Source organism: Anopheles marshallii, chromosome 3, assembly GCF_943734725.1.
Source record: "Anopheles marshallii chromosome 3, idAnoMarsDA_429_01, whole genome shotgun sequence".
Taxonomy (NCBI): Eukaryota; Metazoa; Arthropoda; class Insecta; order Diptera; family Culicidae; genus Anopheles; species Anopheles marshallii.
In genome coordinates, this window is record NC_071327.1 from 23,476,917 (window position 1) to 23,499,342 (window position 22,426).

At 43.2% G+C, this 22,426-nt stretch overlaps 1 protein-coding gene across 1 annotated transcript in view; it reads left to right on the top strand.

The window, feature by feature from the left end:
• Positions 1-5,261: 5,261 nt before the first annotated feature.
• LOC128716402 (laminin subunit alpha-1) overlaps positions 5,262-22,426 on the top strand; it is a 77,792-nt gene continuing 60,627 nt past the window's right edge. The window contains exon 1 of the mRNA XM_053811322.1: positions 5,262-5,562. Coding sequence (XP_053667297.1) covers positions 5,262-5,562 — 301 coding nt within the window. The remainder of the gene's footprint in view (positions 5,563-22,426) is intronic.

Consider the following 22,426-nt stretch of genomic DNA (forward strand, 5'->3'; position numbering starts at 1 on the left):
AAGCGTGTCTAGTGGAATCACCCTCCATTCGAATGACGGCGTTTATTTATGAACGAAAATCGAACTGCGGATGCAACTCCCCACGAGCGTTTAGCGAGAGTCGTGAGCTTCTGGAGCTTATTGGCGTCGGAGTAGTGCAACGCACACTACTACAAACACAGACCCAGTTGGAACTGGTTGTACTGACGTTCTGATGTACGGGGAACACCGCGTCTGACTAATGCCCATCTATCTGGTGGTGGATTCGAATGCGCGTTAGACTACACGTTAGAGTGTGAGGCCCAGCTGCGCGGTGATGGCGATGGAGTACGGCGGAACAAACAGTGCGCAAATCAAGATGGATATGACTGATCAATTAAAGTTGAATTATTCACCACTGTGTGAGCCTGGGGAGCGGAGTCTCGACTGGTCGAATCCCCCACGGAGGCTTTGTTCTGGGTCGTATTCTGAGTAAGCTCTGGTCGTGTAGGTGAGAATTCGATGTTCGTGTTATGGAGTGAAATGGGAAAAATTTAGCGCTGGAAAATCCTTGGTTCTCACAGCTTCATGAAAGTTTCCCTGAGTTCCTGCAATATTTCTGATTTTCCGGAAACAGCAACACTATCCACTGTTTATATTTCCCCCCGCGTAAGTCAACAGGAACAGTAAAACGTTGATAAGCCACCATTTCATGCAGATAGCTACCGGGAATCGTTGAATATGTTGTGAGCCAGCAGTGGTTTTTAATGCAACTTCTCTATCCAGGTGACAGCATCTAGTGACCGGAGCGATACTATCGCGTACGTGACGTGCGCGACGAGCCGTGGCAGTAAATATTCCACTCATTACAATACTACCAGCGACAGAGAGGACGTGTAATTCCTGCACAGTACGAGATGTTCGATCAGTTATCGGTCGAACCCGTCCGGTTATTAGGCGCATCCATACACGTGATCGGCGCAGAATTGTCTCACCTGCAGTAGTGCAGGTTGGTGCAATGGTGGTGCACGTCAGCGATTCCAAGGCGCTTAAGTTCTACAGCTAATTGTGGCAAGATTAGCGCCCGTTCGGGGAAAGGTCAGCGAAGTCGCATCGCGAATCGAGCTTCAAGTGTTTGATGGGTGTGTGGACTGGTTTAACTACGGTACCGGGAAGATCATGATCCAGTGGTGTGCGCGATAGTCTCGTTAAGAAAATACTATGTAACTAAGGGGATTTCCCCTGGGAATGAGGTGTTTGAAAAGTATTTTACATTTTTACGAGAATAAATTGTAATAGGATCTTTCATGTTATTTGAATACGTTATTGATTGATGGGGTTAACGAAGGTAATCAATCAGCCAGTTTCAGGGATGTACCGACTTTTTTTAACCAAACTCAGCTGCCATACTCATACTCATACCTCTTTACCAAAGAGGGACCTCTAAAAGATGAAATAAAGTAAAATTTAATCGTACATTTTACTCGTAAAAATTTCGAAAGTTAACATTTAACAAAATTATATTGTTATCATTAGCTTTTTATCGATAAGAATTAGTTTGAAATTAAACGAATCGTGCACTTCCGGTACTATAGCGTACAATTTGTATGCAACAACCAACCAATGAAATATTTCAAATCGTCGCGAATGAAATATTTCACAATTCAAATATTGCGAGTGGTTGACTCTCATGAGTTGCTATTGAGAGAAAAATGCAGATATTTTTGACTAAATTATTGTTTAAACTTGTTTAGCGTTAACTTAAAGCATAGTATACTAATTTTTTACAAATAAATGTCCATCAAAGGTTTACAAATAAATAATACTGTGGATGTACATTAAGTAAAATATATTATAATAAAACAATATAGAAACCCCAAAAAGAATTTTATTTTCACACACAAAAAAAAAACAAAAATTACTATGTTGAAATAATAAAGGAGAAATTTTGTTATTTTTTAAACCTATTGCAAATAATTACAACAATGTAATTCAAATTACGCCGGCTACCACGTGGATGTAAAGGCAGTATCATCCCATGGAAAGAGATTGCTCTCTTAGTTACAACTCCAAACATTCTCTCTTTCGTAAAACATTTCAACGTACTCTCAAGCCTCTTTAGAGTGCTAAAGAGGAGGTTTTTATGTTTTTCACCTTAAATCATTATAATGTTATTGCAAATAATGTTTTTTATATTAAGTTTCTTTAAGTTTACATACAAGAATTCAAACAAACAGTTCAGTTTTCGGTCCACACTTAAGTGACCGCATTTCAAATCTCAACGCGAGAGGAATTTCGACCGGAGAGAATCACACGTGCGGATGCTGAGAGCAACGCATTTGTCTGAGTTTTCTATCCCCGTACGATCAGTACACTTCGGGATGTTGAATCGTGCGGTTCGTAGTGATCGGTCGTGTTTGTGCGGTGGCTAGCAAAGTGTAATGCATGATAGCGATATGATAAATTTGTGTGATTCAGTATTATTGCATTCAAACGAATAAAGAGAACGAGTTAACGGAGTGTCCCTGTTGATGCAACCAACACATGAAACCCATTTCCCAACTGCAGTAGCATTGCCTAAGTGTGACAATCTGCCGTACGTCCTGAGCCGGCAATTGCGGACCGGCGTGTTCTTTCAAACTGGATCGCTTAAAATAGCCAAATCCGCGTGTGCACAAAACCGAATCCGCGATTCAGGCGACGTCGGACTGTTCTGTCACGGTTTCGAGAAGTCGGAAAAGCGCAAAGCGACTCGATGCTAAGCATCAACGGTGGCGTGGTTTTCTTCACGATTTTGCGATAAGATACGACGAGCGAAAGAGCTGGCGGGGCTAGCCTCGTATACGACGTGCACAGGCACCTGACAAACTGATGCGAGGTGCGTGAGAAATTATCGATCAAAGTGAACATTGTGCACGAGGATAAAAGCGAAACGGCGGTGTGCGAAGTGCTTGCTTGCGAAGAAAATGGCGATCACGCGCGTCTTCCGTAATTGATGCAGTTCGCCTGGGCAAAGTGCAGTCCGCGTGTGGGTTTGGTACAGACAGTGTCTTAATTCCAACGTGAAGCGAGAAAAGAGCATTTAGCTAACGAAAAAGCCACTAATTGACACGACACGAAAGGACCTGGAGCAGGGTGGTGAATAAGTTTTTTTTTTTGTGCAAAGAAGCCGGTGGTCAGCATGAGCCCATTCTTGCCACCTTCGGCACTTCCTTCGCTGGCGAACTGCTGCAAAAGAAAGTAATTACAGACGCCCTTATCAATGCAATGCCATTTTTCATCACGCCTTCCTCCGGGTCGCAGCCATCGCTGGCAGTGCATAAAGCAGTACCTCAGCACACTATCGATGACGAGGACGATGATGGTGACGGTGATGACGGTGGTATTGCAGTCGCGCGGTTCCTGAAGGCAACCGCTGGCAATGATTTTGTGCTGCTGAAGTCGGTAAGTGGATTCTTTATTCGCCCAAAATAACGTGAAGGGCACAGTGGTGGAAAAAAATGAAAAGGGTTCCAGTCGCGAAGGAAGTGCCGGCGTTGTTTTATTGGCCACTTGTTCCGCAACATAATCGGGCGCATTATTTGCTCGTTTTGCTAAGTGAGCTTCATGGGGCGCAGTGCAATGCAATGAACATTCCATTCCATTCGCATGGCGGAATCCTCCCGATCCGTACGAACCGCGGCGCGCATTTACTCTTGCTTTTCTTCAGCGTTTAGTGCGTGTAATGTTTGGAATGTGCAGCAAAGCGGACAAATAAATGAGTCGAAATTTGTTGCACGTCTTTACCCGGACGAAAGGAACTATTTTTCGTATTTTTACACACACGTTTCCGAAAAACCGAATGTCCATTGTTTACCTACGAAGATCTCCGGCGTTTATTGACAGCAATAAAGATCGATCGTAGGTGTGGTTTTTCCCGCCCGAAAATCACACCTTTTCCCTCTCGGTCGGACCAAAGGCATGAGGATCTTTTGGGAAATGAAGAACTGGTGATGAACTTTCTCACGAACGCAATGATCCATATGATCTGTGGTTGGTACTTGTAGCTTTGGGAATAAAGTATGTTTTTGGGCGACCTTGTTGCCTATACTGTATCTTCAATATAAACACCATCTTTGCATACATATTCCTTCATGATTGTTCAATTTTTTCTCCTTCTTATCTTCCGGCATCACGTATTGAATTAAAGTGATTGTTGAATGTTAGCTAAAGCACAGATTTAAATATTCGCGTTGACTACATTACAGCAGTTCATCGAAAAGCGCTACTCATAAACCTCGTCCAGCGTTCCCCGGACGTTTGCAGACAGGTTTCTTTCAGACCAGCACATTGCCCATTCGTTGGCCGTCTCAGCACGTCCAACCAACAGGGCACAATGGGACCAAAAGGCTGATAGATTAGTGGATCACATTTGTTCAATATCGTCGAATTGAATAATTTTCCGCCACTTATGCGTAGGGTATTTTCGGCACGGTCCAATAAACTTCCACACCAAAACAGGCGCAGGCTGGCACTGCGATAGCGATAACAGTGGACGGTATTTTGCCGGTGGACGTCTTGTTCGGAAACCGGTTTGCTTGTGACTTGAATTCTTACAGGCTTATTTTACGGACGGGCAGCTGATTTTTGACATTCGATCTCGAGAAAAAAAAAACAAGCTTAAACATCGCTCGGAGGTCGTTCATTACCGGTTCAGACATTCGGAAAGAATAGCGCCCGCGTTGAGTTGGCAACGACGGGAAGGAATTCAAAACAGTGGAATAGATCAGCTTTTATGATGGAAGTATAAAACCAGCACCAGTAGCGTAATGGTGCGGATTTTCACGTGCCATCAGCTATTTAACGAGTGTATAAAACTGTACCACGGGGCGTTTTGGGCCGGTTCGAGGTTCGTGAGGGTTTTCGACTCAATTATTATGTTCAATGCGGGTTACCTTAAACAGCTCGTCAGAATACATGCGAATGTTTGTTAAAAATCGTTTCTTTTCTTTTTCTCCACAGATTCTTCACTCTGGTACAAGTGAGTTGGCTGGATGCCGATAGTTAGCGCGTAGTGTTGTGCAATCTCCCCTTTTGGTTTGTGATAAGTAAGCGAGAAGTGAATAAGCAAGTGTGCCAAGAATGCAAAGGAAGCAAGTGCGCTGCCCTCAGTGCAGTGATTAGCGTGCGATTTTGTGCGAATGTTGTGTGATCGTTTCGCCGCAGAAACGGAAGCAAACGCGTGTGCGATCGTGAAACAGTGCGAGTTGGAAAGAAGAGCCCCCTAACGGGGAAGAAGCAAGTGAGAGCAATAGAAAGTGAGAATGAGATTGAAAATGTGTTCCAGACGACCGAATTTTGTGTGGTGCGGTGCGCTGGTAACGTTACTGCTGGCACTGAGTGTGAGGGCCGCGAGCGGGATTCGTCAGGATCATGACGATATGTCGGTGGAGGAGATGCTACGACGCGAAAGCCGTGATGTAGACACAGACCAGACAGAGCACGCGGACCCGATGGGCTGGGGTGACGTTGGTGACGGTGCTGTTCCGGCTGTGATACGGAACCGACCGCGACGAACGAAACAGCTATGGCGACAGCATCGGCCACGGCACTCCGGGCGGCAAGGTGCGTACGCTTGTTCGATTTCTAATTAGAATAAGAACCCAGGAAGATTTTGGGTAGAATGTTTACCCCAGTAGAATCTTTGGCAGGAACTGTGCACCATTGGGTTGGGTGGGTTTTTCGGTTGATGCCGATTCGTGAGGCTTTAATTTGTGGCTGTTAATTATGGGGTTGTACGTGTTAATGAAGTTACAATACCCCACAGAGTTATGAGTAATGGCGCTACAACTGGTTTTGGGTGGAGTTGTTGTTTCGATTTATGATGAAGACAGCGGTTAATATACAGTTTCTACAAGTGAGCGATTTCCAAGAGTGATCTGAAGATCATTCGAAAAATATCTTTTCCAAACTAAGTTGTACTGTTAAACAACTATAATTAATGAAATAGCTTGAACTAGAGTTGGGTGGATGCGATTGAGATCCATGGATCTGAATTGTTATTGAAGTGGAATGAATGAATTCCCAAATTATTAATAGGAAGGATTTCTGGATATTCTCTATTCCCTGATTCAGATTCTCGAATCAGAAGGCATCTTTAAACCAAATAAATGACTCTGGCTCTCATGTAGATCATTTAGGTATTATTATTATAAACTATTATTATTAAGAACATCTATGCCTCTTAAGATCTTTCATCTTAAGAATTATTACTAAGAACATATTATGTATTATAATTAATTATTATGAAGAATTTTAGTAGAATTATTCGTTATCATAAGAAACAGAGCAAAAAAATGTTGGGTGAATCTGTTTATGATACATGAATCAGAATGAATCTTCAAACCGAATGCATGACTCTGACCCTGTATTATTACGATTCAAGAACCATTGAAGATAAAGGAATTTTCGAATATACTTGAATCTCCACAGATTCATGATTCTTTAAAGGCTTATGCCAATTTGTAGTTTAATGAATCGCTTCATGATTCGATTTATTTTTCATTGTAAAAATCATATTAGTGGCTCTTTCTATAAGATCAATTGAACACTAGCATGAACGACGCAGTAGGAAAATGAAGCGTTCTGAACAAAACATTACACCTCTTGCTCTTCCACAAGATGCGTGCCCTGCATTACCTCAAAACTGAACCGTTGTCCCTCGTTTAGCTCGAGAACAAATGCTTGAGAAGGAGAAACGGGAACCCCTCCGGATGCGGGAGCCCTTTTACGAGATGCTAACAATCGGCTTTTTAATTGCTTGCATTCCGGTGCGCATTGTTAAGTGCGTTATTGTGAGAGTGCGTATTCGTGGAATTGAAGCTTCCTGCGTGGCTGCGAACCCGTGTTCGAAGCGCTGCATTTGGAAATGTTTATTCGTACGAAGGACACATACCGAATGAATCCGGGCATCTGGTGCTGACCTGATGGCACTGTGCAGTGCTGCCGGGTTTTACGCCAGATTTTACGCTGCCCAGGTTCGGTAGGTGTGATAAAGGAACGCATAAATCTACCACCCGCATGGTATTGGATGGCGTGGAAGCGAACGTGAGTGCTTACGTTTCATCAAGGACAGCATGTAAGCCCTCGCTCTCGAGCGCTTCCTGTGCGCCAGACAGCTGTCCCGAAAAAGGTAGGCCTCTTTTGTTTTTACTGTAGGATTGTTTTTCCCAAACCGATCATGAGCTTTCGAAGGGAGTGGATATGTGGCCGCCGTTGAAATATTCTTTTCTTTCCTATCGCAGGCAGGTAAATTGGTCGCTTCCTTTACGTGTGAGGAAACTATGCAAGCGTGTGCTTCGTGTCCCTTTTGCAGGCCACGCTGCGGTGGTACGGAATCCGAATCTAAGCACAAAGCATAAAGTGTCCAAGATTGTATCGCTGTCCGGTTTTCGGATGATTGTGGACACTCCTATCACTTCCCAGGTCCGCATTCGTAACGCAGCTGAGCTGATAGTTTTGGCGGCTTCTTTATTTTCTGCATTTTTTGTTTTCGTCACGCAGCCACTCCTAAACACAGGAAAAAAAAAACCCGTGAAAGGAAGGGAGAGATTGAATAAATAGTAGAAGTTGTGAGGTGCAGGTATGAGTAGGACGGGCTGCAACAGTTTACGAGCATAAATAATGCTACCCGGGCGGTCAAGAATCTTCACAGGGCACTCGTTTCCTATACCGAGAACACCAAGAACTCGAGTGGCCAAAGGTTTGCTGTTATCCTTCGGGTTCTAATTGGTAGTAGGGAAAAACGCGGTCGAGAGCAAAAGAGAAAGCGCGTGTTTAGGGCGCAGATGAAAAGTGGCTTTTATTTATCTGCTTGGGAAGAATAAAAAAAGCCAATCGTGAGTGAATGGCTGGATGGTGCTCTTTTTTTTTTGGTTTGACTGCACGAATGCGCATCATATTTTGTAACAAATATCCAGTAATTATATGGCAAACTGGTGGGATCTGGCTCTGGCTCCGGGGGCACGGTTGTTTGCCACCGAGACCGACGATCAATATTTAATTATGCTCCTGCCCAGCCGGACGCACGTTGATGTGTTATTTTTAATGAAAAATTGGTTGTTAATTGATAATCAAGAGCCGACCGGTCCAACACTTCTGTCCGGGGATGGATAAGTTCCGACACGCGAATACGTGTTTACGTTTCACTCGGCACTGTTTCAATCGACAGAATAATTGAGTGTAATTGTGAGTGTCTTTAGAAGAGTTATTTATTTTGATGCTGCTTTGGGTTAGGTATTTATGCAATATTTATCGTTTATTGATGCTACAGTAGCGCTGGGTAATTGAATACTGCTATGTTGCAACGCTGTTGGAATTGATTTTTACTAACATTTATTGATTGAAATTGATTCAAAATGATTCGACATTTTTGCCCAAAAAAAAATGTAAACATCTCATAAGGAAATGAAGAAACCCTTCCATCATCTCACTGCGCTTGGTGTGTATAATTAAAAACCAACATTGAATGATTTATGACCCCCCATCCGAGGGAGCGCATCCACTGCGCGTAATTGATTATTTAACATGCGCTTTGGTAAACTTCTGAAAATGTGCTGAAGGTTAGCACGATTTGCAAGAGGACGTTGCAAGATGCCTTCGGATCGCCGAAGACTTTGGGGGCTTTTCGGGAGTAGCCATTTTTATCATCTCTCCATCTCCCCTCCTAAGGAGCTGTAAGGGCACACAGAGGGTTTAAGCAGAAAGCACCATGTTATGGTGCGGTGATCCTGTGGGCAAACACATTGAGCTAATTAATTTCCTGTCTGCGATCGTTAACCTTACGGGTACTTTCCAGCACTATTGCACTTATGCGACGCACCTTGCGTGAAAGCGCCACTTGCATGTCGGTAATTTGTGGTCCCAACACGCGGAGGGGGCAGGGAGTAAATTTATCGAATTTCAATCACCAAATCTGGCGCAAGGAACTGCTGTTTCTCTCCCAGAGTGCAACGTGTGCGTGCTTGCGAGCTTCTGGGTGGTCTCGTTGAAATGGGTGCACTCCCTTAAGGGCACCAGTATTATGAATTCATTATCAGCAACGCGGAGCTACCGCATGTTCTTGCGTGATTAATTGCGGCGAGTCTGTTCTTTGTGTCATTGTGTGTTAGCATCTTGCTCAAGGGGAATGCTTTTCAACATTTGCCGTAAAATCTTTCAACAAAACAACAAATTATTACAGGGTTTTTTAGAATATATATGGCAATGCTTTAATCATTTTTTGTAAATTGAAGATATCGAATCACAACGCGGACATTTGAAAAGCTTCAGGAACGTGACGGTTCTATGCATTGAGAGAATCAAAATTATCTTGAACATAATCCAGAAAGTGACAAAAATTCCACATTCACCTTAACGTATTCCAGTTCTACTTAAAAAGAGTCCAGAAACGGCACCAAATTTTCCACTGCAAATCAACAGTCCTGTACATGCAAGGTTTAAGAAGGTTTTCAAAATTTAAATTCTTCCCATAAAGAACCGTTTCAAAGTAATAGGAATAGTTCGATCTTAAGAGATCTTGATGAAGATTATTTCCACCAAATAATACTCACTTGCATAAAATCCATCGTTTGAATACGATTTAGATAACTGCTATCTATGGGCAAGGTCAAATTATAATAAAACGATCATTATTTCCGTTATTTAAACCACTAAAAAAGCGACCCACCTGGTAAGCTTTCCGATCAATCACCTTTTTCTACACCCGCTGATCGGTTCGTTTGATCAGTTTGTTCGAGCTTTTCCTCGGTGCGATCATTCGAAGGTCATTAACGTATCGGGGCGGCTGATACAGTGGCGGCACACGGTACTGGCGATCCATCGTTTAGCTAATCGGATCCGAAATGCATTCGAATTGTCTGTCGACACCTTTTTTCCCTCCTTTTCGTTGGGTGTGGTGGGTGTATTTTTTCCACTTCCACTGCTTCACCACTGTGGATCGATCGTTTATGAACAGCGGATGACAATAATGGTTCTTTGAATGGTGTAGAAACGATCACTTTTACCATTTTACGTCACATTACAGATAAGCTTCCTAATGGAAAAACGATCCCCGCTCGATGAGTATACGGGCCGAACAAATGGGGTTGAAGAGAAATTGAAACTCGCTCCATCTTAGGATGTAAGCAAACCGCAAACCGCAAACGGGAATCTTCTCCTTCCCAGCTTCCAACCCAAGCATCGTACTACAATGTATTTCGGAAGGATTTTTTTGTAGTCAGGAATTCTTCGTAAATGCAATAAAACTCCCAAAAGTATCGTTCAAGTTTGGAAGATAGCTGGTTTGTTTCATATTTTTCCACTGTTTAAACACAAATGATCATGCGCGCTTTTCGAGGGCAACTAATTGCCTTCGGGTCCGTTTTGTTTGCGGTTTTCCGATTGCCAAACTCTCTCGTTCGGCATTCATCCGTCATGGTATGTTTGGTCGCTGGACCCGGTATCAATGTCTACAGTTGATTGGGTGTATTTTAGTTCAAAAGTTGTCGCTTTTCTGTTGGACAGTGCGCAAACAATGATGCTACCGAACAACAGCCCTGGGGGTGTCTGGGTGATGGGATCGTAAATTTTTCCCCACAGACAGTAACGATCTGTTGGTTGGAAGGTAAATATTGGCTTCGGTTGTTGTGGTTTTATGTGCTGCAGATTTGAATGATGAGCTCGATAAAGCCGGTCGATCGGCCGTGTGCGATGTTTACGGCGATCTTAGGCGGGAAAAAACAAATTGTATTGAAATGCTTTGTTGTTTTATGCTTCGAACCATGCGTGAGAAGGTGTGTGCAAGATCATTCTACGCCATTGCAAACGGAACAGCGTTGTTCACTGAAGATGCTGATGATCCGGAGCTCCGGTTTATTTTCTGCATTGTGAATACAACAAATAATACTCCGGACACAACAGTTGCGCCATAAAGTTTATAGGTCAATATCCAATATAAAGTAATATCCTCCGGTAAGACCACCACTTTTTTTGCAGTTGTGTTGTGAAAATTGAATAAAAAAATGCATTTGGCTCTCTGCGAATCTCTTCGCCTTATGGAAGCACAAGCCTGGTTCAGCTTTCATCAGGATTTGCTAGTTTGTCTGTAATGTTTCCGCCACCATTAACCGTCCGACCAGATGTTGCCGATGTGTGATGAAAAAAGTCGTAAACTTTGCTTTGTGCAATTTGTTCAGCTGAGTCGTCCCGGTGTTGACGTCGAACAGCGGCTCGAACATAGTTCCCATTATGTACGGATTCCTTTTTTGCTCGTCTCTCTACCAGCTTTAATCGCGGCTTCCGATCGCTGGGATTCCGTTGATCGATGGGTTGCACTTTTGCATAAGGTGCAAATCACGGAATGAATCTCCAGCCCATCTCCATAATCATCGCCCGTGTCCATTCCCGCTTCTTCACCTTCGGTTGCTTGGTCGTGGTACGTAGCGGTTTGTTGTGTGATTGCAACGATGCTGCCAAAGTCTCACCGCATCCAATCTGCTCCCGAGAACAGGCCGGTGCCAGTAGCGATAATCATACCCTTCGGAAGTGGGGGTTCTCTTCCCTCTTGTGCTTTTTTTTTTTCCTGTCCCTATGAACAGCTGTCCACGGGAATACTGCAAGCACGTGAAGAAGCTTTCGTCGGTTCGCGGTGGTCTGAGGCGCCACTTGGCTAATGCCATTTTAAGTGAGTACTTCGGCGAGCGGCTTGTTGGCAGCTCGTTGTACCGGGCACGTTTGCGCCTACTCGACTAGATTCCCTGTGCTGCAGATGAATAATTCATGGGTTCAGCACAAGAGGGCAGCATCATGCGCACGCAGGCTCCGGACACATCCCCGGCGCGGAGCGGTGCACCAGGTTTTGCATCGAGAGGGCGTGAAAGCTCGTTGAGTAGATCTCGTGAAAACGGGGAGGCTTGAGGTGGGCTCTTCTTCTACCCAACACGGTGAACTATTCTAGCAACAGTCATGTGACCATAAGGTAAAGTCATCTAACGGCATGCACGTACCCATTATGAAGCTACAAATGAGCCGCTCGTGGCATTGTCAATGAGCAAATAATGGCATGTAGTACATGCCGAATGTGTTTTTTTTTGGAACCTAGACGATGTTGCATGTCGTGAGTGAATGATCTTTCAACAGAAGACTGCTAGATTAAATGTTGATCAAATAATTAATAATGTCGTAAGCCGTATATCAGCCTGACCCATAATACCTATTCGACCGATGAGTTTCGTAAATTTGCTGCCAAACACGTTGGTTCCACCGCTAACTGACGTCCCGTTGAAAAGCAAATTATGATGTTTCAAACTGTGACCGGTCGTACGAATGTGATAATTCCAAACACGTTCGGAGAAATTCCTCAATCACTATGAAAGTCACGATTGAGTGGCAGAACCATGCACTAGCTGCACTATGCAATTACCGGTAGATCACGTCAAATGCAATCTGCCCGACCCGCTGTGCGAGCATTATACCCGACCCATTCTAATATGCATCCGATAGACGATCTTGATCGGGCTGGGTCGCTAAGTTTCCTTCCATCTTGACCCAAGATTTACCGGGAAAGATATCCCTCTCGGGAAACCGGTCGCCATCCCGGGGCCTCCTTCTTTGCCATATCCGTGTAAAGTGCATTGGAAGCGCAACGGCTTCCCACACGGTTGGAGATCGCACGAAGATACCGACAAAACGGCAACAAAACCAGACTGTTGCGCATCCATGTTGCATTCGAGCGGCGGCTGATGCTGCTGCTGTTTTCCATACTATCCTTCTGCGTTGGCTGGATTGATACGGACCTGGTGGTGAAGAGTGATGGCCACATAAACAAATCGTTGCACCCAACAGAACGTAGCGTACGATACGGCAATGGGTGCAAAATGCACCGGAATCGGTTCGGAGTTTATCGTTGCACTCTGCATCATCTGTAGCAAACGCATCCAGCATTCTAGTTTGTAAAAGACGTGTACGTTAGCGGAAATCATTTTGATGAACATGGAAGCGTGCTGAGAGATTATCATATGACGAACAGGTCAATAATGTCAAAAGGGTCAACAAGTGATATCACACATGTCAAATATAAAGAATCTGTTGCAATTCTTAATATTTTGGATACTTTTAAGTTAGCATTTTTAGAAGTAAAAAGGTCGATCTTCTCACTACAAATCTATAATCATTAAGCAGTGATCTAAGTGATCTAGCAGGTTATCTCGTTTTCAATAGGGAAATTACCTTAAATATTGCTTCGGGAATACTTTACGAAAAAGTCTACATATTAAAGAGGACATTTGAAGTTCAAAGAGTGAAAAGTTGAAGTTGTTTGAGTATTTTGTCGAGTATAAGTAAATCGTGTCGAGTATTATTAAAGAACTCCCGATGAAATTTTCAAGTCTATTGGTTCTCAAGGTTTTAGGCAATTTTTGAAACCTTTTTGTAGAAGGTTGGTAACGGGAAAATGTGTTTTGTTATTTAAGGATTTGTGTTATAGAGACTGTTGTTACTGTTATTTCTCGGTATTTAGAATTGCAATTTTACTAGAGATTTTTGAGATCCTTTTTTATTGTTTCTAACATTATTGGGTTTAAATTACTTTGCTATATTGTTAATGTGTTGTGCATTGAGCTTTAGAAAAGGAATTGTTGCGTAGAATTTTGGTGGTGTTTCATCTTCAAACATTCTTGCATGTTTTTTAACTTTTAATCACGCTTCATCAAACCGGGTGTTTTAACAACGGTCGGTGTGTTAAAATTCCAATTATCGTTGATGTAATGTTGCTCTTTGGCCCCGTTTCCCCCGAAGCGAACTAAAACGCAAAGGGCGTGGAAAATACACAAGAACACCCTATTGCACCAAATAAGGCGCTATAGTACAACACTGCACGCTGCCGCTCGTACGCGCGACCCCCACGGGGATGTTGATAATCTTCCAACGCCCCAAAAAAAGGAAATCAAGCAAATACCGGGTCACACCGATAGAGGACCCCGAACGTTCGGATGGCATCTGCGTGCATGCAAATGATGCAAAGTAATTTCCCCCCGCATGGCAAGGCTGGGGCAATGACGATCGCCATCAAGGAGCGAACCGTTTGGGCGATTTTCCCCATGCACGATCGAACATCGAACGGAACCGTACGTAGGGCGCACGAACGTTGCCATTGCCCACATACGGTATTCGTCTGCGCAGCGGTTACCGCGAAGAATGGGAACAACACTTCCCGAATCGGTGCATAGCCGGTTGGGCGCACACAAAGGAACCGGCACCGGTAATTTAGATGGCGCCTTGCCGATGAATGCCGATGCCTTTCAACGGTTGGTGTGTGGATTTGATTTTCCCTTTTTTTTTGGCATATGGATCGGTTTCACGCGACGCTTGCCGCCGTACACGATTTGGTTGGCTCACGCGATGTTTTTTTTGAGAGGTGTAAAATAAGGAGAAGAGGAAGACTTCAGAACAACGCATTGGAGCACGGTGTGTTGAAGCCCTTGGGGAGAGTCCTTGGGCGATTTAGATTAGAGATCATGGTAGTGAGCAACACTGACATCCCAATACATTTAATTGATGAAATTTGAAATCTTTTACTTAAAGATATTTCTCTTATCACTAAATCCAATGAGGAGTGTCTTTAGCTTAATCTTTCCATAATTGAACTCTTTTGTTCCTATGAATGCGAATACATTCAACGTCATATCTCTTGGTTCATAAGTCACCGAACGTTCCATTCAAAGCTCAAAGCTGTGGCATATTGGGAAAACAGCACAACGTTACGGGAATGAGAGAAAGACGCTGCTTAAAGTGAGTAATGTAACACTTTCTAAACAAGTCGCCAAGTCGCTTGTAATTAGTTTCACGCCTTGCGCTTTCCCATCCCGCGGATCCAGTGGAATTACACAGCCTGCTGGGATGAACAGTTTGCACCACGCAGCAGCATAAACGAACCGCAGATCAGATCGGCTAGTGTGTTAAATGCTAGAATTACACATCCACAGGTCTAGAGCATTGAAATGCTTGCTTTCTTTGCCCTGTCGGCGGTTCAATTGCTTGTTTGCTGCGTCTCGACCACGTCCAATTAATCATACCGAGCCGGCTGAAAAGAGGTACTTTGTCCCATGTCGATAATCTGCAACAAGCAATGCATTTGTCAAGCACTACACTTAATTGATATGAGGCTCCCTTTGACTAAAGGGGATTCTTTCTTGCAAATGGTGGAGCGTATGCATCATCGCTCGTTCGGTCTCGGTCCTTGTAAGGAGATGCTGTAATTAAGCCGTATTATCGATAACACTTCGGTTGTTGCTGCTGCTGCCGGTAGTTGTGAACATCATTCAGCACCAGCAGAGCAGCCGAGACCTCCACAGTGTCAAGTGTTTCAGGGTGTCGATCCCAGTTCAAGTTCATAATGTTTCTATCGGCAAGCAGAAACAGGAGGCGATGCTAAATGTTTATGTCACTCGTCTGTTGGTCTTCGTTAACTCGTGCCAGCATTCGTTGCACTCGAAAGGGGAGGGAAAAATAAAAGATAACTTTGGGACGCATCGTTTGAAGTGAAGTTTCCCATTTTTCCTGCCCGGCATTCGTGTGGTAGTGGGTTTATTTTCATTTTCTCAGACCGAAAATGTTACCCTTCCGGTCGACCACCCTGGAATGGGATGAAATTGGTGGCTTACTTCTGGGCCCTTGCTCAAATCACGCTCGCACGCATTCTGTCATCTGTCATGCGCGATCGTTCGATCAGGTTTAGACGGTGTCGGAGGTTGTATTGGATGTGGTGAGCCAGGACGCCGGAAGTGACGTATCGTTCGCCAGACGGATGGAATAAGGGCAATGCGTCATGTCTGGTTGTCGCTCATCCAACCGCAGTGCCATGAGTTTCGCGGGAGCAAAATTTGTGTCTCGCTGCATACATTACTTTGCTTTCGTGGAGAAGATGAAGGCTGATTAAACCCATACGTCATATAGCAATTGAAATCTTCAAAGTATTAGTCTGTGTATAGGCATCAATAATTCATAATAAATTTTATTAGTTCAACCGTTGGACACGAAGAGATTTTTTTTACCTTAACGCGTAAACTCTGTATAATATTTTTACAAGAATTTTTACAATTTTCCGAACGGAACGATCGTGTTCCGTTGTGTTCCATGGGTTATTAAAGTTCATTAACATTTCACTGTCAACTGGTGTGCGCATGCTCCACATACGGCAGACGCGCCTACTTAAACGCACACACGTCGACTCCCTCTTTAGTTGCATTATTTTCTGCATCGGCACATTAATTGCTTCTTTTGCGACCCGCTTCACTCCGCACCGCACCGTGGATACTTTCCCCCCCACCGTTTTCGGAAATGTCTTTTCTAGACACCAAAAATAGCGTCACCGTACGTTACCCCGTCACGACGCCCCACGGATGCGCGGCACTCGGTAACGAGTATCCGAAAATCACTGCTGGGGTACCGGAGGTGAATGCCGGCTCGCAGCCGTAGTGTAAAATCTGTTTTGTTTGAATGAAGTGCAAACCGACATACGATGCTTTACGAGACGCACACACGCCATTAGTCACCAAGTCGCGTAAAAAAAAAGATTTATGCTTTTCTTTCTTGTTTTTTTTTGTGTTGTTGTCCCGCCCTTCAATATCGTCCACTTTTCTAACCCGTCTCCATCCACAAGTAGATCATTAATTCAGTCACTCTTGTCTCGTTTGACGACCTGTACCGTTCTGTGCAGTTTTGCTTAGTGGTGGAGGTCAAACTATTTAAGCGACTCTGCACGCACACAGCGCAGTGTTCGTTTAATGGGCCGCATCAGGTTGCTAGAGAATGCTCTGTGATGTGAACTCTGGGTGATCAAGCACTACGCAAACGAAGTGGCCGCGGGTGAGCCTTGGATGATAAGAGATCTAAAAACAATATTATGGACCGCGTATAAAAACAAAGCATTAATTATGGCGGAAGATGTCTTAGAACATGCTCTGGAATTAAAAGTCACATCATTTTTTTTTACGTGTCATGAAGTATTGGCAAAACATGATCAGGGAGCTCCAATATACTTAGATTCATTAGATTCTTGGTTCTTAGGATGGGATCTTGGGTTATAAGAGATCCTGTTGTACCAAATTGTTGGTAGTGAATGTAAACATAGAGCAATATTTTTGGAGAACGATGTCTTTGAATTGAACAACAAGTTATACTGATTTATTTTACGTTTCATATGTAATATTGTTGTAACTTGGTCTAATAGTTCCATATTTCCAAAATTCATTAGAACTATGAGAACTGTGAAAGGCTGTCATATTCCCTACTGGAAGCACTAATTCCACAGTAATTGGCTTCTTAAAAAACCCCACCAACTGGGAGTTAAATAGACCAAAACGGAATGCTTCCGATACATCACGAAGATACACCCAGCTCTGGTTGATCTTTCATCGCGCATGTAGCATATCGTTGTGAGCATGATGGCCTTTTAATATCTCATCCATATTTTGCTTACATTGACAGCTGTGTTTACAAATTACCTATTAGCTCACGGGACAGCAGTATGCGTTTGGTGTGCAATGGTAAACACGAAACTTCAATTAAAATTTCTGCACGATTCTTTACGCTCGTTTCTTTTTCGTTTAAACCGCCCCGTGTCCATTGGCATTTGTTCTTCGAGGCGTCTGCAATACACGATGTTCTCGGTGAGATTGCTGTTCAGTGTTGTTTGCTTATTAATAACGAAAGCGCGTACACAGCAGACACATCTTTGAAGATGCATTTTCTCTAACGACACGCACTCCAACCTCGGCTTGGGCGTCCCGTGCCCATCGTGCAACGTATTTGCTTTACGGAGCGCTTGTTTACAAAACAGTGTTTAGTGTTGGGTTAAAATGAAAAACCAAACGCACAATTTTATCTTCCCGCCAAGATTTACACGCGTTCACAGCAGATTGAGCACGGAGCGGATGCTATACTGTGCCAATGGTGCTGTTTCCACAGAATGCAAACGTTTACAGAAACCGAAGGATCGAGTTCTAGATCGATTGTTGTACCGGGTACCTACGAATGCATTGCGAGAAGAGATAATTTGTCTTGCGATGTGGTTGTTTGACGGAGAGAAAGAAATAAATGACCGAACCTGTGTGGTTGCTGTTGGACCGTTTCCTTGCGCGGTCTGTCCGGCCATTGTGGAAAAAGGCTTGTAAATATCTGATCGTATTTGAAAACGATCGAAAATGTTATGATTTACGTGCAAAATAAAATAAGGAAAAAGGGCATGATCGTGAAAACACACCAAACACCAAACCTGCCACAAGAATTTCGGAATCTGTTGTTTGGTGGTAAAATTTATGAACTCGTTGGCTCGCTGTATGTTTGTGAGGTAATTTTTCACAGCCCGAACGAAACAAGGAAGAAAAGGGCCTGAACGTTGATCGATGTTTTGGAGGGCTGGAACAATCGGTTCTGGTGCGTCTGGTGCGGTACCTCCAACACCTCCAATGGCCATTATTAGTGGAGTAAAAGTGAATTTCGTTTGCAGTCGTTGCAGCGCATCCGTCGTGCTGGCATTCTCGACAATACATTCCACCATCCAGCGATCGAGCACTGGTTGAGCGCTGGTCGATGGTGAGTCTTGATTTTATAAGTCAATTTGGCGTAAAATACGATCATAAACTAGTTGCGGGCGGGCGAGACGAAAATTTGAATATTTATGTGCATGGGAATTACTGGCCATTAATGACTGGTGCCTGCTGTTCTGTTGCTCCATCGCAGTGTATTGCATTGTACCGTGCATTCAATTTAAGGATGTTTGATTGTTGTGTTTAAGTCTGCGCGGTACCGGCCTTGGGGTTGAGCTTCGGAAGCCAAACCCATGTGGTGGGCAGGCAAAATGAAATGAGAAAAGTAAACATGTAGGAGGAAAGTTGTTATGCATGTTAATAATCGTGTGTGTACATGATGGAGTGCTAGAGAGAGATGACTAAAAATTTGAGGCATAACAGAAGATAATTAATGACCATATATTTGAATTTCCCAAATATCTTGGAATTACCTTTGGAAAGTAGGAATAAGGTCATTTTCTAGATTTTTGTTGACAAAAATCTGCTTTAAATACGGAGTCGAGACTATTTATTCGAAAAAGTGCATTGAGCTTTGAACAAAAACTGAAAAAAAATTATTATAAAATCGCATAACTTCACGTTTTTGATGATTTTTCCACCGTGCGCTGTTGAATAGAAATCTGTTTACGTTGAGTAAGTGATTTTTCACTTAAAATTTTAGGAGTTTTTTCATATAGTACAAAAATGGCAAAAAAATATTAGGAAATTGTGCAAAGAACATTTAACAGAAATGTGAACTCAAGCTGCTCTCAGGCTTTCTAGAATTTCTGAAAATCAATTTGCAAAATGTGATGATTTGAACGATGGAAACTTTCGTATTCCTATGGGGAATTGAATGAATTTACTCTTTGAACAACAAATTGGTTATATAAGGCTTATATTGATTTAACATTTTTACTATACGTCGAGGATCAAGAAAATGTAAAAAAATATAAGATTTGCTCTTCGTAATCTACAGCGTAATCCATAACATAAAATAATGTTGTACCCAACTGCGAGAGCGTTGACGTATGGCTTCGAAACCTACCGTGCATGATTAGCTAAATACACCTGTTTAGTCAACTAAGTTACACGGTTACAGCTAGGGTAGGTAATCTGCCTCATAATGCCTCGGGTAAAACGTGTTAATTGAATAAATGACAATGCACGGCACGTACGAATGTTTCATCGCGTCAAGCACAACAGAACACTCATTCCAGCGCCCGTGTGAGCATTGTTCAACAGAAAGAGGTTTCGCTTTGTCGGTATTGTGTGGCTCGAGGCCCGGCATTTAGCGGGAAACAAACAGTATCTATAAATCATTTCGAAAACAAGAGCCATTTATGTTGGCGCTTGCTAGGGTGCAGGGTATCTGCTGCATATCTCAATCTACCATCTATCTATCCTATTTAGCTTCCAGAATGGACCCGCTCGGGGAGAAATCATAGAAAACAAAGCGCGATGTTAGGAAGGCCGTGGCTTAAAGTCATTAATTTTGCCGCTTTCGTTGTGCATATGTACATTAATTCATAGAAGCCGCCAGGACGGAGAAATGACTTGCAGCCGCATGTATGCGGTTGTTGTGGCGCAGTAGCCGGGTAAAGGTAGCCGGGCCCCACCAATGAAGACATCTTCTCTACCGTACTGAACATTTGTGTAGGGCTAACGGTGGTTGCAGTGCTCAACGACGATCCATGCACGATCCGCGATCGCTAACACTAAATCAATATTAAATTTTCATAATGCAGCGTGTCGCGCCATCAGCGTGTTGCGGAGGGTTGCGCTAAAGGGAAGCTTAGTAGACAGACGGGTGGATCGGCGGTTTTCTCGTGTCTTTAATTATGAAATATTGCCTAATTGATAAAACTGTAAGACGAAAAATGTTTCTCCCGCCACCAGGCTGCAGTCACGCCGCGCGTTGTTCTTTCGGGAGCCCATGCTGAGTAGCATAAACGATGCTTTCGACAAGGCGGCCGCAGGCTTTGTAGAGGTTTAGGAGGAAAGAAAAAAAAACCGCTGGTAAAAAATGCACACAACACACTGCATGCCCAAACGGCCGCGAGGATGAATATTTTATCCACGGTGCAACAAGTGGCTTCGCAAATCTGTTGCCATCTTTCGCAAGCATTCGGGCAGACGAGGTAGAGCTTTTTTGCCCATTTTTGGTCAGCTTTAGGATGGTTATCGTTTGTGTAGGGCTAGGATGTTCGAAACTTAAGCGGATTCTATACAGGAGATTGTTGCGAGAAGAAGAAATGTAGTAAAGTACTCTGTACTCGTATTTTTCCGCAACATTGTTTATTGAAGTAGAAGTTCGGGTCTGTGGAGATTTAAGTTAGAAGACTAAAATAGTTAACGATGAAGGCAACATGAGCTATGAATAAAATAATTTAAGCTTTTATTTCGACTCTTTGTCAAACAAGTGATCGAAAGGATCTAAACAATGTCACACAGGTTAATTAAGCCTGCCAGTTTAGCTCCCAAATGGAAAGTTTTAGTCTCCAAACGAAAAAAAAAAACTGGTTAAAAGCATCGTAGATCCCACTAACTGTTTTAAGTAATGCATGAGGAATTTTGTTCAGAATCAAGTGATGCTTTAATCATGTTAAATAATTTCTATCCTATAGTAAGAAGGTTCATAAATCTTCGAAGATCTTCTCAACTCTGAATTTCTGAAGGATCAGCTATTACTTGGATTCTTCAAATGTGGAAGTTTCAGCTGAATTGGTCAAAGAATTTGATGTTAGTTGCGTTTAAATGTCGGCAGAGTTCAATTGCAGAGGTTTAAAATCAAATTGATCTAAATTAAGAATCTTTTGAGAGTCGATTAAAAAATTCGAATTACTCTTCACTTTCACGTAGAATCTTTCAAAAGATCCGTTTAAAATAGTATCTTCTTTATATTTTAACATAACTCTTGGAGCATTTCCCTCTTACTACCACCTCTGCTATAATCTTGTGACTAAACAGTGAAGAACCTATGCTCCGCTCGATGAATCGTCAACCTTTCATTCAAATCACCAAAGGATTAATGTCTTAATATATCTGTTCCATTCGAACACGCGCCATACCGTTAGATGCACAGGGTGTTCATTGTTGGTCTTGGACCATTACTTTTTTTCCAACCAGCTTACAAACCATCAATTCATGCATTCTGTGACGTTATTATCGCTGTTGGGGTTTTGGGTGGTAAAGCTGCCCTAAGTCCAACATCACAGGATATGGTAATCTGACGGGGTGCCATATAAATCTGACCAACAACCATGAAAGGGCATGCAATTGCATCAATCTTCTAACGGGAAACGCACACAACCACCGAAAGAGGGAAGTGATAAATGTATCGATTTCGTTTAACTGCCGTATGAGTGCTCATAATTTTCGGCACACCAAAAAACATAGTAAAGCGTGCGGGTACTGCATGCATTACAGGGCGTAAAGTTACGATCGACACCAGAGCACGCGAGGGAAAAGAGATGAAGATGAACGACACACTGTCGGCTAACCATGCCGAGTGTGGAAGATGTCACCTCGCCTCACTCAATCGAGAACTTATGCACCGTGAGAAATTCCAGCTCTAAATGGGTGACAAGAGATCGTTAAAACAAGGCCACGGCTCATACTTTTGGGGTCGTTTGCTGTTGAAAAGTCTTGTTTATTTACAATGTGGGAGAAGGGGCGGCAACTAAAAACGAAGGGAGTGTGTAGGCTACAAGTGAAGATTGGTCTGGATTTCCCGGTCCGATCTTTACGACCTTTCTTAGCTGACAAATGTAATGGTTTCTTGCGTGTGTGTGTGCGTGTATGTGAGTCAGCTAAGGGGGCTCCAACACGCAGGATGTATTTTTGGAATGATTATTGCTTCTCTGTTGCTAAAAACGGGGGGA